Source organism: Ipomoea triloba, chromosome 8 (assembly GCF_003576645.1).
Source record: "Ipomoea triloba cultivar NCNSP0323 chromosome 8, ASM357664v1".
Taxonomy (NCBI): domain Eukaryota; kingdom Viridiplantae; phylum Streptophyta; class Magnoliopsida; order Solanales; family Convolvulaceae; genus Ipomoea; species Ipomoea triloba.
In genome coordinates this window covers 10,651,698-10,675,654 of record NC_044923.1, presented here as the reverse complement: position 1 = coordinate 10,675,654, position 23,957 = coordinate 10,651,698, and the positions used below count along the sequence as shown (strand labels likewise).

General features: G+C 35.8%; 1 protein-coding gene across 1 annotated transcript; it reads left to right on the top strand.

Moving 5' to 3' along the window:
- Positions 1–1,464: 1,464 nt before the first annotated feature.
- LOC116027750 lies at positions 1,465–8,697 on the top strand. Its single transcript, XM_031269489.1, has 11 exons — positions 1,465–1,703; positions 1,807–1,997; positions 2,413–2,473; positions 2,632–2,680; positions 4,584–4,638; positions 4,718–4,805; positions 5,909–6,027; positions 6,742–6,867; positions 7,123–7,216; positions 8,024–8,178; positions 8,387–8,697. The coding sequence occupies exons 1-11, from the start codon at positions 1,523–1,525 to the stop codon at positions 8,444–8,446; spliced, it is 1,179 nt and encodes a 392-aa protein (XP_031125349.1). The 5' UTR covers positions 1,465–1,522; the 3' UTR covers positions 8,447–8,697.
- The last annotated feature ends 15,260 nt before the right edge of the window (positions 8,698–23,957 follow it).

Genomic DNA, 23,957 nt, shown 5'->3' with positions numbered 1-23,957 from the left:
CTCATGGTGGTCATTTGTTGGGCGACTTCCCTAATGATCCCTTAGACATCCCTTCCGACGACGATGAACGGCTTGAAGCACCTCTTGTGAGGGAAGCAGATCAGCTAGCAGATCCTGACTACGTGGCTTTTCTGACAGAACCTCAAGGAATCTTCGATCAAAACTCGTTGAGTGGCGCTTTGCCGGCCTTTCAGCCTTTCTGGTAAGAGATGCGCGTCGTCATGCCACCAGACTCTCCAGTTTCTTCCCCAGATGTTGTGGACCTGATCAGGCCCTGCAAGTGTGACCCTCGCCCTCCTAAAGAGTAAAAAAGGCGTGATCTGTTGTAGCTTTTCGCCTTGTATGATATGAATAAACTATCATTTGCCTCTTCTTCACCTACTCTCCTGATTCCGTCTTTTCCTTCTAAGGGCTGAAAAGGCTAGTTGTCGACCCACTTCGCAAGGAAGCGCGACTGGTCAGCTCCTGATTGGTTGCCTGCCTTCCATGGTTTCTAATCGGTATGCGCCCGGGTAGACCATTCCGAGATCTTGTAAGGTCCTTCCCATTTTATGGACAACTTCCTCCCTCCCCCCCATTAGTGTGTCGACTGGCTTCCCGATTCCTCAGGATTAAGTCGCCCACTTAAAAGTGTTTGACCTTTGCCCGCTTATCCTGATACCACTTGACCACCTGCTGGTACTCGACCATTCTTGCGTACGCGGCATCGCGCCTTTCTTCTAATAAATTCTTCTCAATCTACAAGCTTTCCTCGTTGCTTTCATCGTTATACAATATTATTCTTCGACTGGGCACCTGTACTTTGTTCGGGACTTTAGCCTCGAACCCAAAGGCTAAAGAAATGGCATTTTCGCCTAGCTTCTATGTAACACCCCTGGTTCTAGACTGAGATAAGGGCAATAGGGATAGGAAAATAGCTATAATTATCTCAATCACTAGAAAAAGATTGCGGAAGCAAAACTAACATAAACGGAGTGTTATGCCACATCTAAGCCCAACACAACCTAGATGCTAAGGTAATCCATAAAATCCATACATCATTCCATTATTACAATAGAAAATCACAATCTAAGACACACAGGCCCTCAGTCTAAAGCAACATAAACATAGCTAATAATAAAAGAGGGCAGGATTAAATGCACTAGCACGCTCATGAGCTTGTCGTACTCTATACCTGAAAAACATTTAGAATAATTAGTAAAGAACGCTAAGTAAAACTCTATTCTCACTGGTAAAGGTACAATAATATACTTTATAGTGAAAATATGTTTTACGCCACGCATATAAAATATATGTCAACGAAACCATCATTTATCAAATACCAAGAGACTCAGCAACCATAAGCTAAGCTAAACAGGATATAACCCAAAGACTCTACCATAGAACTCAATATCAAAAGAATAACTCTATATATAATAAGACAATAACTCAATAGCTAATTACTCAAGGCAAAGTCACAATCTCCAGAGTATAAAGAAGACGGGGAGCGACTTGAACGAGAGTTCAAAGGCGGCCGAGAGTGATGGAGGTTCCGCCACAAAGGAGGTCCCCTGCCGAACTACGGAGCTGCATAGAAGAGCTCCTGAGGTTCACTCTCAAATCCTCCGTCGACGGCATTTCCGAGGTCGACATGGGTCTCTCCAAAGACTATTGCGCCAACCTACTCAAACACGACCCTTCCAATACCTTACCCATTTCCACCGGTAAATATTCTGCAATTTGTGTTCTTCTTGATACTTTCCAGAGATTTCAAATTGAAAATGTTCACATTCCGTTAGTATTGTTCTTCTCTTTTGTTATCTTAAGATATCTCTGAAGGAGTCCCATGTTATCCTCTATACAAGCATCTAGCTGCGTCCTTGCACCAGTCTATTCAATCTGGAACCATCTCTAGGTCATGCAATAGACTTCCAGTAATGCGTGAAGCCGATTTTACGCACCAAATGGAAGAGGAATGTAATAATCTTGTAAGGGAAAAAGGTTCCCAGTTGCAGAATGTAAGCATGATTATGGAATTCTTTTGAGTTAATGCCATCTGGCCATCTGAGAATATAATGATTTTTTCATGTTTAATCCTAAACTTTTGAAATTGATCACTCATTATTTTCAACTTTCAAATTGTTACCACCTGGGTCCAATGTAATTGGATGGTTCTTCAACTATTAAATTTTAACCATAGACCTTCCCGGAGGACGGCGACTTTTCTAAATTGTGAAAGTTAAAAGGACTATGGTTGGTTAACTTGGATATGGTAACAATTTGAAAGTCGAAAGAGCACCCGTGGTCAATTTGAAAATTTATGACTAAACATGGTAAAATCACTATACTCCGAGGGGACCCCATATGGCATTGACATTAATGTATGCCTTGAAAGTAAACCAGTTCTGACTAATTTACTCTGCTTTCTCGCAGTTGCTGGATACCTGTGATTTTGATCTTCATGTTCAGGAGCCTTTCTTCTCTCAACTGAAAAGTAACTATGCTTTTATATCTATTATTATAATTATAATTATAATTATAATAATATAATAAAATAAAAAAAATTCTACTACCACTTCTACAGTTCTACTCATGTATTTTCTCCTTTTACATTAAGGCTTATATTTTCTAAACGTTCAAACTTATCTGCAGATGGAGAAAAAACAATTGAAGGGAGGTGTGCTGTTGGTGACCACAAGAAGTATGATCCTATTGAGATCTCTTGTATGAACGGACTATAGTGTACATTGCATAAATATAGTTTAATCACCAAGTACTAGATCTTGGTTGTCAGAATGCATATAACTATTGGTTACATTCAGTATGCCCTTGTTGAATCTGTTAACGGAGGTGGCAACTTATTATTAGGTAGAATAGGTATCTTTGGATCATAATACACTAATGTGCATATTGTAGTACAATGATGTTTAGATTATAATCTAGACATTGTTGCAATGGAATCTAACTAGACTTTATCATTTGGACATCATTGTGATATCATTTGAACATCATTAGAATGTTACGATGTCACCTGAATGTCATGGACATGGTGCAAACCATGGCCTCTGGTAAAACTATTGGACTGAGAATTGTGAACATCAATTACATAGAGAGTAACTATCAATTGCTGGAACCTGGTTTTCTAGTTGAATATTGCTATGGATAACACTAGAAGTATTGAGGCTGATCATACATCTAACCTGGCTTACAACTTCAAACTTGATGCTTGTCTTTACCATATAAATCAAATATCGACTATCTTGCATTTATTTTGCTTAAGTGATGGTTAAAAGATGTGCAAAGTTTCATGCAAATCTTCATACTGTTAGCTTTAACATATTTTTTGTTGTTTTCCACATGACCTAAAGTGTTAATGAACCAAAATTCTTATGGAATTAGAGGATACCTTTACAATTCTAAACAACGGTAGATAAGCTAGAGCTACCAGGTAAATACTGTTCTGGTTGAATACTTGAATGTGTGTTAGGAAGCATAATCTGTCCAACTACATCCTACACTTGGCTAAATATGACCTCCGCTCTTGTATTTTGTGTAATATGTATACAGAAAATGATGTCTTACATTGTACTTGCTTGATCTTGTATGAAACATGAAGTAGTAGAGTGCAGTCATAGACATGACATGTCAAAGAGGCAAAATATTGAGCAATATAAGGGAATGATACCCTTGTTGAATGCCTTAGGAAGACAAAATCTGGAAAACCCATAGACCTGGTTTATTGAGTAACTAATGTTTGCTGGCAATCAAATACAGCTTTTAGCATTATATAGCCTGAATGAACCCAAAAACCTAAATAAAGAACAGATGAATACAATGAAAAAAACAGAAAATTTCAAGCTGTGGTTAGGTTTGGACTTTATTTCAGAAATTATGGAAAAGCAAGCCTGGCGAGTGGCGACAAATCTACAATTTCTACTCCTTAATTTCAAGAAGTAAGCCTCTTGAAGTAAAATTTAGAAAACACTTGGAGGCTTGTTATTTCCTGCTCTGCTGGTCCTTTTTCATTCTTTATTCATTTTTAAATATTTTGCTGCATACTCTACACTAGATGAGACAAGAAATGTAATTAAAGCAGAAGACAGATCTTGAAAACTCTAGCAGGCAATTAGGCAAGAAAATCCCAATTCCTAGTACTGATTCAGGTCACACAGGAATAGTTTTAATCAACAGTATTGCATTCTTTGAATAGTACTTATGGCAGTTCTCTCTTTATATCAAAATGCCCATTTTGTATTTAAGACCCCTGATTTTATTTATAAAGTCCTTGTTTTGCCACTTAGGCCTAGGTTATATTTGGAGCTTGTATACTTCAAAATGTGGAAGCTGAGTTGAACAATGAATCAATAAAAATATAAATATGTTTGTCAGGCCAGATATGAGGAAAAAAGCCTTATAAAAAAACTCAAAATTGAGGCTTTTCAGAAAAGTCTCTTTTTTTATTTTTTTTTTAATTTCAAGTTTTTATGAAAGCATTGGCTATTTGGCTGGGTGAAACGATAACAAAGTCTAATATCTCTTATGAGCTTTTTATTTTTTTTATTTCAACCACATTCTGTTTGTGATGGTGTTTTTTTGGTGTTCAGTATTGCGGTTGGTGCTTTCATTCTTCTTAACAAGTGTCTGGTTCTCCAAGTTGAGGTGATATTGTGTATCAACTTGGTCATTTCTACTTTACTACTCCGTGTATTTGTGTATTTGACAATTTATTACTTTGCAGAAAGTTTGTCATTATTCTTCATTCTGTAAGATGTTAGAGGTGGAGTCTCTCTCAAAGGTCCTTCCTGGAGTGAAAACCACTGACGAAGGTACCAACAACCTCTGCTTTCATATCAAAATCATATTATGATGCATTTTGGTGGTAGTAGTGATTAAGCTGGGAGTGAAAGGAAGATCTTTCTGCAATGGATTATGACTCTTGATTGTGATATTCATATATAGTAAGGGGACAAAGAATTCTTATTTTGGGGTTTTTATTTTATTTTATTTATTTTATTTTATTTTATAAAATAATTTCCTTTTTGGGAGTTAATGGACAGTTGGTTAATATGAATCTTTAAAAACCAACTATAAAATATTTTAGGTTGCTTAACATGAATAGTTGTTATTAGTAGCCAAATCAACACTTAGCCCTACTCATACTTGAAAGGCATAACAATGACGGGGCAAAACGAGAATATTGATGCTATCCTATGACTATTTTTGATTGGTAAGAAGGTACTTCTATCACAAGTTATCTCATGAACTATTGCTAACCTTGTTACACAATGCTCAAGGTTAAAGTGTATGCTCTTTTTTTGAGCTAAATTTTCATCACAATAGTATTCATTGAGCTAGAACTAGATATTTGGTATAGTAATAATGTAATATTCATGATGCTTAAAATAAATGCCATCATACATGAACTGAATGTTCTTTGGGGGTTTGTGTACCTTTGCGAGCTTGGGATCATAGTATTCCATTGTACCTGTACTGTATATTATTATTCAGTTTCTTCTGTAAGCTTACCATAGAGGAATTTTCAGTCAGAAATCTAGGGTGGATTAGTTTTTTGAACCTGTTGAATTCACCTAAAGTTTTATTGGATGAAAAGTTTACGAAGAAGGTTAAGGGGAGGCAAATAAAAGTGTTTTATTTTGGTTTTTGACAAGTTTCCCCTAGGAATGTGACCTGTATTCAGACTCTTTCAATCTGTGTTCTGTTCCATTGATATTAGTAAAACAGTTATTCTATCTGGATCTCTAAAAATTGACTACTATTAATTCCCTAATTAGAGAAGCCAGCTAGTATAGCAGTTTTATTTCTTTGTGCTAGTTTTAACTTTTCAGTGCTTGCTTAACTCTATTATTATGAAACTGGTGGTTATGTGCTTAAGCCTTAAAGAAATTCTATATACATGACCAATTTTCAGGTGTTAAAGTCTTTAGAAACTTATACTCTGAAGAGAAGGAAAAATTGAATGGTGTTCTTGCTATTTGTGTTACGAAACCAGTTTTACAGCCTTACCTTTCTATGGCCTCCATAATATCAGTACGTATCATTTTCAGCCTTAATTTGTGATTTTCTTTCTCAAGGTTGCTGCATAATCTTGTTTATTCAAGCTATTAAGAATTATATCTTTAGGTCTTTTGGCAGATAAATTCTTAAAGGAATTGAATAGAGAGATGAATCTTTATAATTAGGCCAATATATATGAATCAAGGCTTTGTTGAGTCAAGTATCCTGGATTGTATACATATGTATCTTTTGTATATATTTGCTTTATTCCAAAGATTGATTTGCATATAACACCTCTCCTACATGAGTGGATAACAAATAAAACCAATACAAAATTGGATCTAAAAATTCAGTTAAACATTGGCTGGCCTTTTGGAACATGCTTTATGATCAATTTCAATTTGAATTGTGTCCTGGAAGTCTAGATGGTGCACAGGACTTTATGTGCTGGCCTGGAGGCATGGTGTTCATCTATCTGCAAGAAGTTTCTATACTTCATTGGTCACTGGTTTGTCCATTTAGCAATGTAACTGTGCTGTGGTTTGACTCTGAATTGCATGCAGCAATTAATTCCCAAATGCACATAGGGTTTTACCAATATAATGCTTGTGGGTGCATGATCTTGCATTAAGATTCATTTTCCTTAGTTTGCATAATACTTGTACTTTTCCCATTTGTTTCTTATTTATGCAAAAATTAGAGCTCCACTTGCACATCATTCTAACCTGATTCCCAATTGTAATTCAGGGTATGGGCTATAGGGGTGTCCAGGCACTTCTAAATTTTGCACAAACAGTTGGAACGATTCCTGAGGGACTCCCACCTCCTACATCTACCCTAATATCATCATTTTTATTACCGCATAATCCAAATGTATGTTCATGACTTCTGAAATCTCTTTCATTCTCTTTGCTTTATACATTGGAAATTATTGACATAGAAAACCTCCTTTACCTAATTGAGTCATTGTATTACTTTCCATTTAGATATCAATGTGCTATGATACAATGTATTTCTTTAGACTGCTATGTTTTCCAAGTTTGCTATGTGAGGGAACTCATGCATTCCCTTATTTAATGATTAATCTTTTGCTTCTGATTGCTTATTTCTTTGTCATTAATGTTTGAGGTTAAAGGCTCTAGATTGACTGATGGAGCCAGGGCGTTAGCCAAGCATGCCAACAGGAGCAGCTCAAGATATTGGGGAAGTTTATCCGGAAATGGTTAGTAGCTTTTTGACACATTCCTTATGCTAAAGAGAACTGATTGAAATTTCTTGAACTGAGTAGATGGTTATAACCGTGTCTATATATAGACATCTTGAGAAGACATGTTTTAATGTGAAGTTTGCTAGTCAGATCAATGTGCTCAAAGTCTGCTCAAGGTACATTAAATGACCATGGAGTATTGTGATATTCAACTATATTAATCATATTGCCAACACCTTAAAACACTCAACTGGCATAAGAAAGTGCTAATGTATCGCTTTCCTATTCTTTTGGTTCTTTACAAAAATATTCCTTTGTGAGACTTATTTGGCATCACCTGTCTATGGAACTAAATAGTGATATGTTGATGAAAAAGCAGACAGAATGGTTGACTTTAGGTATGGAGATGGATCTTTTACCACAAATGTGGTTAATATACTATCATCTGTTGTAATAAGGATACCCAAAAAACTACTTTGATAGGTAAAATGATAGTAAAGCAGTAAAGCACCAGCACGGGCGCAACCCATTTACAATAGATGGTACCTGACAAGCTAGTTGTGATTGCATGCTAACATTAAATGCTTCAATGTTTTTTTTTTGTTTCATTTTATGAACTTTGAGCTCTCTGAAATTTTACAATTAATATTTTGTTCTCTTCATCATATTTCGGCCAGTGAGATCATTTTAAGCACATTTCTTTTGTAATTAGCACATATGGGGGATAAACCAAATTCTGCTTTGGAACTGAAACAGTGCTCTTGACATATTCAGATTTCGTAAGTATGATTGACCATGTAATATTCTCTTTTAACTCTGTAGATGCAAGTAAAAATATTCATGCCCTGGATGTTATTACTCGGTTAATAAATCACTGCTGCTGGCTCAACATACATGTTGTTCCACCACATGGTGTTGTTTTTGAGATACGTGTGGCTGATGGCTATGGGGCGAGGTGGTCTGAAGATGGAAGTAAGGTAAATATTATTCTTTGGTATGCTAATATTAGAACTTAAATTTTATTTTGTTTTATGTGAACAACTAAATAGTGCACAATGATGTGTGCTGCTAGTTTCGATTGGGTTCAGAAATTCGTGATTCCCCATTTTATTTCCGCCAAATATACATGTTTTAGAATTTTGATGAATAAGTTTTCATTTGGGAGCATTTTAACTGAATCTGCAGTTCCTTGGATTTCTTGAACCATATATGGTGGATGGCCATTCAAAGGGATGGAGGCACTGAATCAGTTCAAATGACAATTGTTCTTTGAATTGTTTTATACCAAGCATAATGAACTGTATATAAATCGTATGGATCTTGTTAATTTAGTTTCAGGTTTGAGCTTCTGTATATATGGTTTATGCAGAGAGAGTAGTGCAAGAAGAGGATAGAAAGAAGTGTATGAACAGAGTGAAAAGTAACTGACCGAAACAAGCACTGGGAAGTCTAAACCATTAGTATCAGAATGATAATTCAAATCAAATATCTGATAATTGTAATGCGTTTTAAGTAGAAGTTACTTTGTTCGGTAATAAATGAGAATTAGAATAAAAAATAGATAAATGAATAAATACATTAATAACATATACGGGGTAATACAAATACATACACATATATAAAGGGTTGGTTCTTGTGTGGTCATGCATCATTAAATACGTATAAATGCATTATAAAGTGTTGGGATAATGGGACACACAAATATATATATAGAATTAGGTTGAAATACTGTTGGTGCGTCCATATGCGAAGATATGATGAGATGAGAGTCATTGATCTTGCTTAAGATTACATCTTATTTCTCATCTAAGGTTTCTTTTTTCACTTGGTCATATATATATATATAATTTCATATTTAATGTATGGATATTTACTTTTTATTTATTTATTTTTCATTTTTTCTTAAAAATAAAGAAATAAAAGAGTAATGTATTTTGTAATTATTAAAGAATTTGATTTTATTATTTCACCTCCAGTCCGAGTGTTGCCAATCTCAGCCATAACTTGAGCAAACTCAACCACTGTGTCGGCCATCTTCCTCAAGACAGAAGTGACTTTCCTTAAAGATTCATCAGACAATTCATCTCGCACATTCTCAGTAATCTTCTCATGTACTTGTTCTTCTTTCCTTTCGAATCGCGGGATTACCTTTCCTCTTCCAAATTGTCCATACAATATCTCTGACTTTATCCTTTCCTTTACTTGTTCTTCAGTCCACGCTGTTATTATAGGTGCTGTCCTTTGTATCTTTCTGTCTTTGAATTCTAAACGGTCAAGGTATGTCAACTGTGTTTAAAACAATAAGAATATTAGTTAGTACAAGTTAAATTTAATTGTTCTAGTATATAGGACAATAAGAGAAATATTATAAATATATGGTTTAAATTATTACCATAAAAAACAGTGTAGGGCCAGTGAAGAATGTAGTCGGCTTGTTTTTCCAAGCTTCAACAGAGTCAATTAAAGATTTGAAAGTGTACTCGCACCAGTTCAAGTCTTTTATTTTTGAAACATCATTCAGCGAGTATAGGACCTTGTACACTGCATCCCTACTTTGGTTCCCTTTGATTATGCTGGACACCAATAGGATAACAAAATCTCGTTTAAACCATTCTCCACTATCTCCTCTTTCAATCATTTTTGTTGGCATGTGTTTTGTGAGTGGTGAACCTTTTGTTATTTCCCACCTTTGCCTCCATTTAGTCAAAAGATCAACATACTCTGCAGGTTCATTTTCTGAAGTAGCTTCAACGACAGGGTCTTGTCCATTGGGGAGCTCCATTGTGCTATACACATCATCAGCAGAAAGCCTCATTTGATCGCCCTGTAAATCCAATGAACATCTATAGACATCAAACTTCTGGACTAGGTATCTTGTTAACCTATTGTCCCAATAAAAAACTGTCATTGTCAGCATTGATCCAAACCCAATGTCTTGAACTGCTTGTTGCTGTGCAGGGTTTAGGGAAGATAAGAGTTCCCGAAAGTGTTTTGTTGACAGACGGGTTTGCAGGTATTTAAGGTCAGCAATCATTGTCTTCTCTGGAGTTGTTTTGGATTTTTTTTGTTTTTGACTGCTTTGGGACTTTTTGTTTTTCAACTTTGCGCTTAGCCACAGCTTTACTACCCTTAGTTTTTGGCTGCTCTGGCATTGTTGTTTGGGTATCGACTTCTTTGGTTTTTTTCTGTCTTGTTGCTGCCTTCTTCATTACTGCCCTGCAATGCCAGAGCAGCCAAAAACCAAGGGTAGTAAAGCTGTGGCTAAGCGCAAAGCTGAAAAACAAAAAGTCCCAAAGCAGTCAAAAACAAAAAAATCCAACAACTCCAGAGAAGACAATGATTGCTGACCTTAAATACCTGCAAACCCGGATGTCAACAAAACACTTTCGGGAACTCTTATCTTCCCTAAACCCTGCACAGCAACAAGCAGTTCAAGACATTGGGTTTGGATCAATGCTGACAATGACAGTTTTTTATTGGGACAATAGGTTAACAAGATACCTAGTCCAGAAGTTTGATGTCTATAGATGCTCATTGGATTTACAGGGCGATCAAATGAGGCTTTCTGCTGATGATGTGTATAGCACAATGGAGCTCCCCAATGGACAAGACCCTGTCGTTGAAGCTACTTCAGAAAATGAACCTGCAGAGTATGTTGATCTTTTGACTAAATGGAGGCAAAGGTGGGAAATAACAAAAGGTTCACCACTCACAAAACACATGCCAACAAAAATGATTGAAAGAGGAGATAGTGGAGAATGGTTTAAACGAGATTTTGTTATCCTATTGGTGTCCAGCATAATCAAAGGGAACCAAAGTAGGGATGCAGTGTACAAGGTCCTATACTCGCTGAATGATGTTTCAAAAATAAAAGACTTGAACTGGTGCGAGTACACTTTCAAATCTTTAATTGACTCTGTTGAAGCTTGGAAAAACAAGCCGACTACATTCTTCACTGGCCCTACACTGTTTTTTATGGTAATAATTTAAACCATATATTTATAATATTTCTCTTATTGTCCTATATACTAGAACAATTAAATTTAACTTGTACTAACTAATATTCTTATTGTTTTAAACACAGTTGACATACCTTGACCGTTTAGAATTCAAAGACAGAAAGATACAAAGGACAGCACCTATAATAACAGCGTGGACTGAAGAACAAGTAAAGGAAAGGATAAAGTCAGAGATATTGTATGGACAATTTGGAAGAGGAAAGGTAATCCCGCGATTCGAAAGGAAAGAAGAACAAGTACATGAGANTCTCATGTACTTGTTCTTCTTTCCTTTCGAATCGCGGGATTACCTTTCCTCTTCCAAATTGTCCATACAATATCTCTGACTTTATCCTTTCCTTTACTTGTTCTTCAGTCCACGCTGTTATTATAGGTGCTGTCCTTTGTATCTTTCTGTCTTTGAATTCTAAACGGTCAAGGTATGTCAACTGTGTTTAAAACAATAAGAATATTAGTTAGTACAAGTTAAATTTAATTGTTCTAGTATATAGGACAATAAGAGAAATATTATAAATATATGGTTTAAATTATTACCATAAAAAACAGTGTAGGGCCAGTGAAGAATGTAGTCGGCTTGTTTTTCCAAGCTTCAACAGAGTCAATTAAAGATTTGAAAGTGTACTCGCACCAGTTCAAGTCTTTTATTTTTGAAACATCATTCAGCGAGTATAGGACCTTGTACACTGCATCCCTACTTTGGTTCCCTTTGATTATGCTGGACACCAATAGGATAACAAAATCTCGTTTAAACCATTCTCCACTATCTCCTCTTTCAATCATTTTTGTTGGCATGTGTTTTGTGAGTGGTGAACCTTTTGTTATTTCCCACCTTTGCCTCCATTTAGTCAAAAGATCAACATACTCTGCAGGTTCATTTTCTGAAGTAGCTTCAACGACAGGGTCTTGTCCATTGGGGAGCTCCATTGTGCTATACACATCATCAGCAGAAAGCCTCATTTGATCGCCCTGTAAATCCAATGAACATCTATAGACATCAAACTTCTGGACTAGGTATCTTGTTAACCTATTGTCCCAATAAAAAACTGTCATTGTCAGCATTGATCCAAACCCAATGTCTTGAACTGCTTGTTGCTGTGCAGGGTTTAGGGAAGATAAGAGTTCCCGAAAGTGTTTTGTTGACATCCGGGTTTGCAGGTATTTAAGGTCAGCAATCATTGTCTTCTCTGGAGTTGTTGGATTTTTTTGTTTTTGACTGCTTTGGGACTTTTTGTTTTTCAGCTTTGCGCTTAGCCACAGCTTTACTACCCTTGGTTTTTGGCTGCTCTGGCATTGCAGGGCAGTAATGAAGAAGGCAGCAACAAGACAGAAAAAAACCAAAGAAGTCGATACCCAAACAACAATGCCAGAGCAGCCAAAAACTAAGGGTAGTAAAGCTGTGGCTAAGCGCAAAGTTGAAAAACAAAAAGTCCCAAAGCAGTCAAAAACAAAAAAAATCCAAAACAACTCCAGAGAAGACAATGATTGCTGACCTTAAATACCTGCAAACCCGTCTGTCAACAAAACACTTTCGGGAACTCTTATCTTCCCTAAACCCTGCACAGCAACAAGCAGTTCAAGACATTGGGTTTGGATCAATGCTGACAATGACAGTTTTTTATTGGGACAATAGGTTAACAAGATACCTAGTCCAGAAGTTTGATGTCTATAGATGCTCATTGGATTTACAGGGCGATCAAATGAGGCTTTCTGCTGATGATGTGTATAGCACAATGGAGCTCCCCAATGGACAAGACCCTGTCGTTGAAGCTACTTCAGAAAATGAACCTGCAGAGTATGTTGATCTTTTGACTGAATGGAGGCAAAGGTGGGAAATAACAAAAGGTTCACCACTCACAAAACACATGCCAGCAAAAATGATTGAAAGAGGAGATAGTAGAGAATGGTTTAAACGAGATTTTGTTATCCTATTGGTGTCCAGCATAATCAAAGGGAACCAAAGTAGGGATGCAGTGTACAAGGTCCTATACTCCCTGAATGATGTTTCAAAAATAAAAGACTTGAACTGGTGCGAGTATACTTTCAAATCTTTGATTGACTCTGTTGAAGCTTGGAAAAACAAGCTGACTACATTCTTCACTGGCCCTGCAGTGTTTTTGATGGTAATAATTTAAATCATATATTTATAATATTTCTCTTATTGTCCTATATACTAGAACAATTAAATTTAACTTGTACTAACTAATATTCTTATTGTTTCAAACACAGTTGACATACCTTGACCGTTTAGAATTCAAAGCCAGAAAGATACAAAGGACAGCACCTACAATAACAGCGTGGACTGAAGAACAAGTAAAGGAAAGGATAAAGTCAGAGATATTGTTTGGACAATTTGGAAGAGGAAAGGTAATTCCGCGATTCGAAAAGAAAGAAGAACAAGTACCTTAGAAGATTACTGAGAATGTGCGAGATGAATTGTCTGATGAATCTTTAAGGAAAGTCACTTCTGTCTTGAGAAAGATGGCCGAGACAGTGGTTGAGTTTGCTGAAGTTATGGTTGAGATTGGCAACACCCGGACTGGAGGTGGAATAATAAAGAAAGCATTGAAAACATTGCTAAAATGAACAACGTTGTGTCCTGTTCTCAACCTCCACAACAACAAGGTCTGCTAGATGATGATGACATCTTCAATCAACAATACTTTCTTGATGCAGTAAGTGGTCTTGAGCAAGACAAGAAAAAATTACCCAGCTCAGCCCACACAACCTACAACTTCATAATCACAACAACAAATTCAAACAACATCTTTTGACCTTGGAGTGCCCTCTCCTCAACCTGCTGCAATGGAACAACACCAAGATCAGTTCGATGCTAACGAACTACAAAATATTGCAAGAGATCTTGAAGAAGATAGTGAGAATACTATTTCTGATGGAGAACTGTTGGACACAACCCCAACAGATAACACAATGAAAGAACTCTTTGATAGGTATGCTCAATCCTTTTATATATACACTAATTTTAACACATAATATTTGCATGATATCAAAATGAAATTATAGTCTAATTTAAAGGACACTGTAGTGTTCATGAAAAGACAGTGAAGTGTCTATAAAATGTAACTAAACAGCATGTCTCACATATTTATTCTATGTTGCCAATTGAACCTATAATTGTATTGAAATGATAGTGAGGTGATTATGAAAAGTAACTGCAGCGTATGTTAACTGAAACTGACCAGCTTGGTATGATTCATACTAGGACTATTGTAGTACTCAAATGATAGTGAAGTGATTATAAAAAGTAACTACAGTGTCTGTGAACTGAAACTGACCAGCATGCCTACTATATGTTGTATGATTTCTAATAGGAACTATAGTTGTAATAAACTGATACTGAAGTGTTTGTGAAAAAGAAACTGCAGTTTATATAAATTGAAACTGACCAGCTTGCCTACTATATGTTGTATGATACCTAATAGGAACTATAGTTGTAATAAACTGATACTGAAGTGTTTGTGAAAAGAAACTGCAGTGTATATAAACTGAAACTGAACAGCATGCCTACTATATGTTGTATGATACCTAATAGGAACTATGGTTGTAATAAACTGATACTGAAGTGTTTGTGAAAAGAAACTGCAGTTTATATAAACTGAAACTGATCAGCATGCCTCACAAATTATATATTTGAACAATTAAACTGCAGTTTGATTGCTGAACCTGATGATGATGACCACTCTGAGGAAGTAGTGGTTGAAAGGACCCAGAGATTTAAAAATCTACCAATGAATCTGAGATTACCATTTTGGACCAAGAATGATGAAATTTTGAAGAAAGTGGGACCAAAAGAAAAGCTGATATATGATTATGCCTTCCTTAACCCAACAAAAGAACAGCCTTTGACGTATGAAACACACTTATCTTATATTATATTATCTCCATACTTTTGCCTAACTAACTTAAATATCTATACATGCTCTTTTTGCAGTGAACAACTGTTTGAATATGCTGGATACTACTTGAATAGAGACACATTCCAATCTATGAGAGCCGGAGAGCTAGAAAGTGTTCTGGTAGATGTTTGGTGTTTAAGACTAAATCAGTTGGATCTCAACAGACGGGTTGATAAGCCCAAACGAATATTCTTCTCAACCCAAGCTTTTGTAAGCAACAACACTTTTTTTTTTTTTTACATTATGCTTGATTTTTATAATTAACATCCTATAACATAAAATAATTTCTTTACAGTTCCAACTAGACAGCCCATCAAATTGGAGGAGGGATGATAATCCAGAACAAAGCTCCCACCAAATAGACTTTGAGCAGTGCTTAGACACTGAAATAAACAATGTTGGAAAGTTGGACATAAGTGATGCTTAGCTGGTAAATAATGTCTTATGCAAAAAAATATTGTACTTAGGATTTGTTGAAATTGAGGGATTGAAAAACCTGGCGGGTGGAGGATAACAACCACCCGCCAGTTAGGCGGAAGCAAAGTATTAGAGAAACCAGAGAATAATAGAATGTATTAGTATATTATAATGAAAGAGTACGATAGGGTTGTTCTCTATGCCTCTATATATACTAAACTACCTACCAAATCTACCATAATAGGAATAGGAAACCCTAATAGGAATAGGAAACTAAGTCCAGCCCACTAGGAGTTTCCTAATATTCAATAAAGGTTACTTAATATTCAACACTCCCCCTCAAGCTGGAACGTTTGAAAGTTCCAAGCTTGAATCAAAACAAACACTCTACCTCACTCAAAATTACAAATGAAAATTAAAAGCAACTAGAGGATAACAGTGCTGGATGGCTTCGGAGGGACAATGCTATACACAACTCTTGGAAATGCATCAAGGGCGAAGCTTGTCACGAACATCCTTGGGAATGATGGCACCAAGGGTAAAGAGAACACCACCACAGCAACATAAGCACTCTAGGAGGGATGGATTGCGCTATGCCTGACCTTCCTTGGGAATGAAGACGAATGCACCAAGAATGGAGTTGGACACAATCCTTGGGAATAAAGGTGAACACACCAAGGACAGAGCTGAACATGATCTTGGGAATGAACACACCGAGGATGGAGTTGAACACGAACCTCGGGAATGGAGATGAATACACCAGGGATAGATTAGGACATGCTAACAAAGCCTTCATTGAACTTCATTGAGAGCGGTAGAGGTGAAAAGGGAGCAAAGAATAGCAAAGGATGCAGAACTGCACCATCAGAATCATATCTTCCATCATATAGATCATCTATACCCTCAATTGATGCTTGTGTGTACTCTCGTAAAGATGATACAAATGTCTGCCATAGTGGCCCTAGAATAACCATAAACTGACTTTCCATAAGCCCAGGGGAATTTTGGACAGACTGATTCAAGCACTTTAAAACCTCCATTCTGATGCTCCAATCCTCAGGATCTTCAGATGGCACGGGCTGTTCTAGAATGGAAGAGAACTGATTGATCCAGGGTTGAAGCATGGATAACATCAAAGTAGTTGTCTCGGTCTTTCGGGAGGCTTTAAATCGGAGGTACTCTTCATAGTCATTTGGGGCGAACCTACTGTGAGCCTGAGCCTCTGAACCAGCGGTCTGCACCATATTGACAGAGCAAATATGCAAAATAATATGCAAAACAGATCTGAAACAGTACAAATCACACACTGATCTGAAACAGATCTTCAGGTCGCCGGAAAATTGCGGCGGCGACCGGCGGACGGCAGCGGCGACGGTGACCGACGACGGTGGCGGAAGCGAGCGACACTAGGAGATGCGTCTCCTCAAGCCGAGTCCAATGGTGGCAACGGCAGCTCGATCTGAGACCGGAGGAAGAAGTTATGGCCGGAAAACTCTCGAACTTCCCGACGGCGGCGGCGGCGGCGCGTGGGGGCGCATGCGGCGGCGGACGGCGACCGGGTTTGAGCGGAAGACTCGCGACGACGTTCCTGAGGGCTCTGTTGTGTTAGATCGGAGAAAGAACCACTAGATCGACGGTGAACGTGAAACAGTCGCGGTGGCGCGGCGATAATTCCCGGTGAGGCTCCGACTGCGACGGCGGCGAAATGGCTTAGGTCCTAGGGTTTAGGCTCTGATACCATGTTGAAATTGAGGGATTGAAAGACCTGGCGGGTGGAGGATAACAACCACCCGCTAGTTAGGCGGAAGCAAAGTATTAGAGAAACCAGAGAATAATAGAATGTATTAGTATATTATAATGAAAGAGTACGATAGGGTTGTTCTCTATGTCTCTATATATACTAAACTACCTACCAAATCTACCATAATAGGAATAGGAAACCCTAATAGGAATAGGAAACTAAGTCTAGCCCACTAGGAGTTTCCTAATATTCAATAAAGGTTACTTAATATTCAACAGGATTAAAAAAACTACTAATATTTTATTAATTGTTAACAGATATTCTTTAGCATATACCGGCATCATCACTTCTACATAATGTGCTACAATTTCACAACGTCAATGCTTGAAATCATTGACAACAGGCCCCTTCCAAAAGGAATGAAAATTCAACAAAAGTATGGTGACAGTCCAAAAGTCCTGGTAAGTACTCTAATTACCTACTTCATTATAAAGATATACATGAATATATGACGCATATCTAACTAGTTTTAATTTGCAGAGCAACGCATTTGCAGAGTATTTGATAAAAAAAGGACAGAACAGTCTAGCGGAGAAGATAAAAAAATTGCCCTTGGAGCTGGTAAAAATGAATTGGAGAACAGCTGATAACAAGATTGATTGTGGATTGTATTGCATGCGCCACATGGAGACCTACATGGGCAATCCACAATGGAAATGTGGTTTTACTCCCAAAAACCCAAATGTAAGTTTACATAGAACTTTACACATTTCTACTGCTCATTTGATTAAAAAAAAATTTAAATAACAAGCAATTAACACTAATGCAGGACCCATACTTGACATCACTACGAGCATTGTACACATCAAGGATCATCATGATGCCCGTGAATGTTCATAAGGCAAATGTCATAAGGAATGCCGAATAATACTTTGTTGGAAAAAAGCTGTAGTGACTGTGAATTTGAATGTAAGGATAAATGCACCACCTGACCATGTTTTGATCTATTTGTTTTTGAAGCCAAGGTAGCATTAGACTACGTTTGTTATGCAGGTTTTAATCATGGTTTTTGCTAAAAATACTCTTATGTTTTTGACTTATCATGTTAGTATATATCAATGGAATATAATTCCTGAAATGCTACATTTCCATTCACAAATACTTTAGTTTAATTTGATAGTGTCATATATTCTTATATGTGATTTATTATGAAACTGTATAAAAAGAAATATAGTATTCATCAACTGATACTATAGTATATGCACTAAGAAACTATAATGTATTCGAGAAGAAACTGTAGTGTTTGGTAAAGGAAACTGATATATATTCAAAATGAAAATGAATTCATGAGTAATTTGAATGAATAATTCCATCTGACACTGTAATATGTATAAAATGAAACTGCAGTGTTCATGAAAAGAAACTGTATTGTCAAACAACTGAAACTATACTATATACCAACTGTGGTGTCAATTCTAGAACCCTAAATTCTAAACACTAAAGCCTAACCCCTAAAGGCTAAACCATAAACAGTAAACCCTAAACCTTAAATTTTAAACCCTAAGCACTAAAGGTTAAACCCTATTTATGTTGGCAAGTTGTCGACATGACGGGGCATGGTGATAGTTAACAAGCAAGTTGCTTGGTTGCATAGTATATTGTGCCTAATACTATTTTGATTTGTTTGGTTACTATTAATAGCTTCTATCTTCCTAGATAGTCCTGAAAACAACAGTTATGCTATCAACAATTTGGTAAAATAACGCATGAAGACTTTTCATGATCTAGTTGGTGGCTACTCATTCATGCAGAGTGATGTGGGAGTTAAACTTATTTTTGTTTTATATCCTCTTACAATTTGCTAAAGGTTTTAATTTTTTTTTAAACCCTAAACCCTAAACACTAAAGGGTAAAACCTAAACCCTAAACCCTAAATGCTAAATCCTAAACCAAAAAAAGAATAAGCCCAAAATGATAATCACTATAGTATTCGAATGAGTAATTCGATCTGAAAACAAAAAAGTGTAGTATTCATGAAAAGGAACTACAGTGTCCGTGAAAGGAAAGTGTAGTGTTTACCAATGGATACCGTAAGGTTTGATATAGAACAAAGTTTTATAAAAAATCATTATAATTGCATTATCACTTTGTTTATACTAAGTTACATTTGTTAAATACTGCAGTTTCAGTTCAATTACCCCCCAGTTTCATTAAGATTAGACGCAAAAAAGAAAATTACATCAAATAATAATTACATTTTATGTACACCAAAATATGATTAAAACTACATTATACTACATATAAACTTCATTATGTAATATAATAAAAATAAAAACAAAAACAAAAAAAAAAAAATAAAAAATAAAAACACATTTACTTAAAAAATCAGTATCTTTTTATGTGTGTAATAGTTTCATTCTACCTATACTATACTTTCATTTGAATTAAACTAAACCAACTTTGAGCTACTACCACTAGACGGATGGACCAAATATCCACTGCCCATCATACTAGAAACAGATTTTCGCACAGAGGACTGCACTGCCGCCTTTGTATTCAACTCAACATACTTTACATAATTCTTTCGCCCTCTTGCATATTTATACTTCTTTTCTGTTGTGCTAATCAATCGTTTGTTGCGTTCACCTTTTGGCCTACTACATGATGGATTTTGTATAACACCATGTGTGGTTTGTTCACCATCTTCAAAGAAAATAGGACCAATTTCAGCTTCAATCTTCATCTTGGCATTCTGAAATGCATCTTCACATGCTTCCCGAGCTTTACAATTGTCTTGGCTAGATAAAACCAACCGCTGAAACTTTCTACCCATTTGTATAACCCAACCAGATGAAGCAACACCACAAACACTCTCTACTGTCCTATCTTCAAGAACCTTTTTAGTCCATCTTTTAAGAATATACTTATCAGGGATTGTTGCAACACAATGAATATTTAAAATGTGAAGAGAATGAGAGCACAAAATACCCATCTCTGAAAACAACCTGCAACTACATGATATATCCAAGTCCTTAACACTAAAACAAACCTCATGACGAATCAAATCAACATCAGGACGCCAAACATGACATTTCATTACCTCACCATTGACCCCTACCAAATCTTGATGGCATGAAGAACCTTTCAAGAACTGTTCCTCAAATAAAAAGTATATCTCAATAGTGTAAACTTCTCTAGCATGTGAAAGTAACTTCACATAATTCATAGCCATTGAGGGCAAACCTTGAGAATAACGAACATCTTCACCACTCTCCCTACTCCTCCACTTAGAAATCACACTAACAAATGAATTATAAAAATCGCACAATCCAGCTGTTTTTGAAAGTCTTCTAGAAATTGAATGATTAGTAGACTCACTCCTTTGCGAGGATAAAATACCACCAGAGAAATATTGTTTGCTAAACGCAGGACACCACTTCTCCCTAATATTATATAATCTATCTATCCAAACATTCTTATGAATATTATATTCAGTCACCATCCTGAAAAAATATAACAAAAGATAAATTGTAAGAGCAAAAAAGACAAAACAAAAAGTTCATATGCACTACTGATTTGGTTACCATATTTCTAAGTAGAGTGGGTGTGGGGTATGCCAAATAAATCCAGCTGAACTCTACAAACAAATAGGATCTACAACTAATAAACAAAAACAAACTGAAAACACGATAATAAATATATAAATATATAAATAAATAAATAAATAAATAAATAAACATTGACATGATATCATTTTATCAAACCCCAAATATCATTCTCTCATAACAGTACTATCATTTCATAAACAAAACCAACTCATACAATGTACAGGGAAAAACATGAAAACACAGAGACTGACATAGTATCCTTTCATCATAACAGCAGTTTCATTCACTCAAGCCTGCACTGTCATTCTATAAATAAAACAAAATCATTCCAATTACAGTAGAAAACAAATATAGTCAAAACTGCATACTATCATTTAATCAAACCCATAGTATCAGTTAATCAAAACAACATTATCATTATATAAACAAAGCAAAATTTGATGATGAAAGTTGCAAAAAATACCGGTTCCAATAAAATTCAAATTCAACTTCTGTATCACTATACTTTAACAGAAAATTAAATAACTCTATGAAACCCTTTTGAATTCTCAATCCTTTGATGTGCTTTTTTGAATTCTCTCCAATGTGCCAAATACATAGCCTATGTTTTGAATTTGGAAATACTTGCATGATTGCAGCAGCCATGGCAGATCGAACACTGATCACTCATTATTGTTTGTGGCTGCCTACCATCCATTGACTGTAGAAACGTTTTGAACAGCCACATAAATGATTATGTTCTCTCATTCAATAAAAACCCACAACCAAACATCACATTCATACAATGGTGGTTCATACCTACAAATGGACCACAAATCATATCATACCTATTGGTACGGTATGTTGTATCATGTACCACCAAATCACCAAACAACAAATAATCCGACTTCATTTGTGCATCCCTCCAAAAAAAAACTACACAACCTTGCATCATCATCAACTTCGAAATCAAAAAAGAAACCAGACTCATTCAATTGTCTCTTTCGAAAAATCTCAATCAAAGTGTTAGAGTCAGTCCCATCTAAATGCTTCGCCGAATCTAACAACATTGTGTTATAAGCATCCCTAGCAGTAAATCGAACAAATGGTGAACCTCCCGACTGATGTTTTAAAAACCGAATACCATCAGATAATGGAACTCCACTCCTCTTCATATCTTTTAGGTATGTTAACTGATCAACAGAAACATTCCTATGCGACCTAAGCATATAACTTGCAGATGGCGGACACAACTCATGGTTGTGCTCCTTTACATGTTTTGTAACAACCCACTTCCCACTTGAATCTAAGTCGAATTGACACATTGCATTACATCCACTCCGAGTATCTATCTTTGTATAACACTTATTAACACTCTCTGGTTTTGCTTTGAACCCAGCCTTATAACAATGGAACTTTTTCGTCTTCACATTCCGAGTTCCAGGAAAATAGTACTGTTTTCCCTTCCTAACACTAAATCCCATTTGAGATGCAAGATCATTATACATATCAAATGCTTTTTCAACTGAATAAACAGAATGTCCCACCAATTCTTGATTAACTGTGAGTTATTAAAATGAACCTTCAATAAGTATACACTAACACTATCATACTAATTGGAGAAATCGATTGACACTATAGACATATTGATCTGATACTACAATGTTCTTCAAAAGATACTATAGTGTTCTTAAAAAGATACTAATGTAGTCTGTAAATGTAACTAAGTATGATGCTCCTAAACAAAAAATATAACTAAGGTGTTCAAACTCAATGAACAAACAGCTAAACATAAGAACCTGGAATAGATGAATCCTCCTCATTGGCATCTATAGAAGTACCACCACCTCCAGCAGAAAGATTACAGCCATTTGTACAAACAAAAACCAATCAAAGCAAAGAAATCAGCTAACACTACAGCGAAACTAAAATGATACTACAGAGTAAACAAAATGAAACTATAATGATATTAAACTGAAACTAATGTCAAACGTTATCCATTGAAATTCACATGCTCTATAACAGATACTATAGTGTCCCATAACTGACACTATAGTATCCAATAACTGAAACTACTTCAAAATCAAATTGATACTAACTATCATGATTCTCAGACAAATGCATAATTCAAATAAACACAAAAAACAGGATTAAAACCTGGAATGTCATCGTGATCACCATCAAAACATGAAGAATGAGCATACATACAATTAGTGAATCCGATTCAACACCAATAGAGGGATTACATTCAACTGCAAGGCATAAAAATTTGAAAATATATAACATCAAATATAACCTAGAAATATTACACAATCAAACGAGTAAACAAACGAAAGCTAATTATACAATCAAACAAAGATACATACCAGGAGATAACGAACTGTAATCTTCAACAATCAACGCATTCAAATCAATATCAGAAATAAGATTGCTTCTACCTAACATCTCTCCCATAATTTGCAGAAATCACGATGCACAAATATAATCTCCTCTGCTCTCTTTGCGAAGAAAAAAACTAAATCGAACGGAAAAAAGGAAACAAACGAAAGCTGAAAGACGAAAAATGGCCGTCGGGGATAGTTAATGACACCGTCTAAATCTCACGATTAGGAAACACCAAAACGACGTCGTTTCTTCCCTTGGTCCACAAAGCATTGTGGACCACGGTCCATGATATAATTTGCGCCCTTGTTTATATACAAAGGATTATTTGAGATAGCTCTATTTGGTTTATGAGTTTACACATCAGGAATAAAGATTAAAATTATAGTTAATGTATGGTTGACAATTTTTAAAAACACAACAATAGGATGATTACCTATTTAATTAAAAATTTCATTTTCTAATTAAAAACTGGTATTATTCAATCTTATCCCTCATCATTTGTCATCTTTCAATATGTCGCCTTTTCACTACATCCCTTATATTTTTGTTTTGATTTTTTTTGTTGATATCGGTGCTTTGGATGTAATTATATTACAATTAATTGCTTTGATTTTTTTTTAAATCTTTATTCTCATTATCGGGTCATATATAACCAAACATCAATATTGGTAAGTATTTCAATTCCACCCTACT